The 4,316-nt window shown below is 36.3% G+C and overlaps 1 protein-coding gene across 1 annotated transcript; it reads left to right on the forward strand.

The window, feature by feature from the left end:
* Positions 1 to 627: 627 nt before the first annotated feature.
* NEUROD4 (neuronal differentiation 4) lies at positions 628 to 1,623 on the forward strand. The gene has a single exon (XM_006169118.1). The coding sequence runs from the start codon at positions 628 to 630 to the stop codon at positions 1,621 to 1,623; it is 996 nt and encodes a 331-aa protein (XP_006169180.1).
* Positions 1,624 to 4,316: the final 2,693 nt, after the last annotated feature.

The raw sequence follows: 4,316 nt of genomic DNA on the forward strand, positions 1-4,316 counted from the left end.
GTGAAATGCCCCTAAAGAGAGGTTGAGGTTGAGCAGTCCATTGTAGAACACATAAAGAGTAGTCTGAATGATCTTGCTTCAGTTTTTCTCTTATTTTATGCTGTAAATATACAAAAGTTTGTCTATTTAATTATTTGACATACTTTTATTTCACAGTAATAATTATTGCATACATATCCTATCATTATAATTATTTTATTACCCTTTTTCACTTTCTTAAATTCTTCTAGTTAGATAATAATTTGTATGCCTACTTATCTCTTTACTTATATGTTCTGAATTCTTCATAGAAAGCAAATTTTATTTCTGGGCTGATATAATAATTTTTGCATAAAATATCCATGAGATACAGAATCTTAAAATAAAGAGTTAGAATTAGTATTGTGAATAATCAAGTTCATTTTTTTAATAGCTAATTTTCCTTTAATATGTCATACTTAGATGAGTGTGCTGAGCATTTCTTTGAGTCTTGGACTAGTGATTTAGAATGGAAGACTTACACAAGATAATTATAAGTTGAATCTCACTAAATATTTGAGCTCTACCTATAAAAAGAAATTAGTTTTAAATGAAACCAGGTGTTCACAGGAGTTAATCTTTGCTGTTTCTTTTTTCTAGCATCTGGAAATGGCAAAAACTTATGTAAAATCCAAGGAAATGGTAGATGTGGTCAGCACACAATCCTGGATGGAGAAAGGTCTGGGCTCTCAAAATGAGGTGAAGGAGGAGGAGAGAAGGCCAGCTGCCTATGGGATGCTTGACAGCTTAACTGAAGAGCATGACAGTATTGAAGAGGAAGAAGAGGAAGAAGAAGATGGGGAAAAACCTAAGAGAAGGGGTCCCAAGAAAAAGAAGATGACCAAAACTCGCCTTGAACGATTCAGGGCTCGAAGAGTAAAGGCCAATGCTAGAGAACGGACCCGGATGCATGGCCTGAATGATGCCTTGGACAACCTGAGGAGAGTCATGCCATGCTACTCTAAAACTCAAAAGCTGTCTAAAATAGAAACTCTTAGACTGGCCAGGAACTACATTTGGGCTTTGTCTGAAGTCCTGGAGACTGGCCAGACACCTGAAGGGAAGGGTTTTGTGGAGATGCTCTGTAAGGGACTTTCTCAGCCCACAAGCAACCTGGTGGCTGGATGCCTCCAACTGGGCCCTCAGTCTGTCCTCCTAGAGAAGCATGAGGAGAAATCTGCTATATGTGACTCTTCTATCTCTGTCCACAACTTCAACTATCAGTCTCCAGGGCTCCCCAGCCCTCCTTATGGCCATATGGAAACACATCTTCTTCATCTCAAGCCCCAAGTATTCAAGAGTTTGGGAGAATCATCCTTTGGGAGCCATCCAACTGACTGCAGTACACCTCCTTATGAGGGTCCACTCACTCCACCCCTGAGCATCAGTGGGAACTTCTCCTTGAAGCAAGATGGCTCTCCTGACCTGGAAAAATCCTACAGCTTCATGCCACATTACCCTTCTGTAAGCCTAAACTCAGGGCATGTGCATTCAACTCCATTTCAGGCTGGTACTCCCCGCTATGATGTTCCCATAGACATGTCCTATGATTCATATCCCCACCACAGTATCGGGACCCAACTCAATACAATCTTCACTGATTAAGGCAGTAAGATCAGTATTTCACGGAATAACATAGAGACATTTTCCATAATTCAAATGATTGTGCTGAAGATTCAGTGACCTTAAAAGGTCCTTTAAAATTTCATATCAAATGCAATAGTCCTAGTCTGTTTAAGCCCTCCCATACCTGTCACTCTTTCTTCTCATCAATTTCTCACATTGTATTGATTATTTTATTTATGGTCTTCAAGCAAAATCATTTATGACTTAAAACCATGTGGAAATAGAACAGAAGACCTAAACCTCATTCAGTGGTGCCAAAAATTTCATTGAATAATCTATGCCAATTAATTTACATTTCTGGACTTTATTTATCAGTAATATGAGGCAGGTGTTTTAAGTCTAGGTAATTTCAAAAGTGCTTCACGGTTCTGAAACTATAACTTCGGTCATCACAAATAAAATTCTTGAAACTGAAAGAATAGAGCAATAATAGGCGATGGACATCGTGCATGGAATGATCAAATGGAATTGCCAATGGGAGAACAAGGTGCACATCTCTTGGCTCACAGAACACAAAGTTTGTTTGGACTGAATGATGTCTTCTTTGCATCTATCTAATAATAGCTTCCAGAAGCTGAACTTCTAACTTGGCTGTCACTGTGAATAACAAAACATTAACTCTATTTCTTGTTGGACTGAATGCTGAACATAACTACCTTAGTGATTTAAGAATCATAAAAAAAGGCCTCATGCCAACTTTATTCTTGATAATATTTCAAAATCTCTTTCCTCAGTGCTAGAGGCATGGAAAACATTTCACTAAAACCTCAGACTCCTATGACAGTGGGACATAATGAAGTTATCTAGACCATTTCATGGCCTCCATAACCTGAGGGCTCTGGAAATTCTGATATAGCTCAGGTGCTGCTATTGGAATCAGCACACAACCCAGGTTCATATTAAAGAGCAAGAAAATGGCTATCAGGCTATACTAACTGCCATAGTTTGGACACTCTATAGGTTACACTTGCCCATAGGAAAACCACTGGATATTCTTTAGCAATAGGAATTTCATTTGGTTAAAAACCTCTGTTCATACTGATATCATACTTTTCAGAAGCACAAGCACAAATCAATTTATTTATTGATCAAGCTTGTATATTTCCAACATTTATGCAATCCTTTATCTTCCCCACCTTTAATTGTTACTTCTTTCTTACTTTTAAGGTATGATATGTTATTACATATTGTAAATATACTTTCAAGTGATCAGACTTAGGGATGCAGAAATGAAATCCAAAGTCAGTGAATGCTTTTGCCAATCTATGTTTTCATCACAGGTTAAACCCAATCTATAGGTTGTTTATTTCTCTTCATGTAACTACTCTTTTCATTATATAAACACTAACTTTATTGCATTTATCTTTTTCCAGAGAAATGTATCTGAAATATTTTACTATCTAGTTCAATTGGCCAGGACAACAATTTAAGTCAAACTAAGAGCCTAAATGCTACTACCAGAGAGAATAAATTTAGCATGCAGGGCACACTAATGAAGCCAGTGAATAAAATGGATAAGATTGAATAGTATGCCACTTCTTACAGTTCAGCTAATACCTAAAATCTGCCAGTGTATATGTACATCTTGTGTTTTTATCCCTTTTATTTATTACATCTAAATTATTTTCTTTCTATTTTGCTTGCAGCACTTACCCTGCTATGCTTTGCACCTTTAGTTTGTAAATCCACTTGAAAGTAGCCTTGCAGAGAGAACTTAAACCCTACCAGCCACCAAAATGGTTCCCTTCACTGTGATCTGCCCTAGAGGCACTAGGCAAGTAAAATGATTTATAAAGCCATACTATGTGCTTTTTGAGTATATACTGCTCCTATCTTCATGAGTGGCTGTGAGAGGATCTATCCTTGAGGCTAGCATATTATGAGATTTAAGTTTGTAGAAAGTGAATTTTGTCTGAGTTATTTATTAGATATTATTTATTTTATTTATTTCTTCCTTCATTCCATGCAAATTCCTTGGACCTCATAGATGTGCTTGCAAACCCTCCTTAAAACTTCATTTGGAAAGTAGGTCATAATTTTGTTAGAAAGTCCTCAGTTTGAGGTAAAGAGAGAAGAGTAAGTTAGAACAGAATTACCTGTAATGACTTTTATAAAGAACAGCAATAATTTAAAATGACTATGCAAGTTAATGTTTTTAGATTTTATTTGCTTCAGTCTAAGATGAGCCAGTTACTTTTTGGGAATCTGTTGCTTATGCCTTTGGGGAGTTTGTTACTCATAAACCGGGCTTTCCTGGGATTTTTACAGAAGAATTTTATGATTGAATTAAAATTAAAGAACGAAGTATGTTTGGAAAGCACCTAATCTCTAACTCAAGGTGGTCTCTTTCTTCTGGGGAATTTTTAGATAAAACAAAACAATTGTTTAAATCTTTTTTTTAAAATTGTTTAAATCTGTTTTTCCTCTTTTTCTTTCCTAGCAGAAATAAAGTTGTGAGTCTTATTAGACATTGTGTTGTGTCATTAGTCTTCAAAGCTTTCATTTACACTCCTCTATTCATTTTCTTGGGCTCTCAGAGTTCTCTAAAGAAACAGAACCAAAAAGATATGCAAAAGAAAAGAATTACTGTAGTTACTATTTCACGCAATCACAAGGTGGAGAAATCCTGCAATATGCTGTCTTCAAGCTGTAGGAACAGCTGAAAAATTCAG

Source organism: Tupaia chinensis, unplaced genomic scaffold (assembly GCF_000334495.1).
Source record: "Tupaia chinensis unplaced genomic scaffold, TupChi_1.0 Scaffold146740_1, whole genome shotgun sequence".
Lineage (NCBI taxonomy): Eukaryota > Metazoa > Chordata > Mammalia > Scandentia > Tupaiidae > Tupaia > Tupaia belangeri.

Excerpts from the sequence above, each read along its gene's own strand:
- NEUROD4 (XM_006169118.1), top strand. The coding sequence starts at position 628 with ATGGCAAAAACTTATGTAAAATCCAAGGAAATGGTAGATGTGGTCAGC.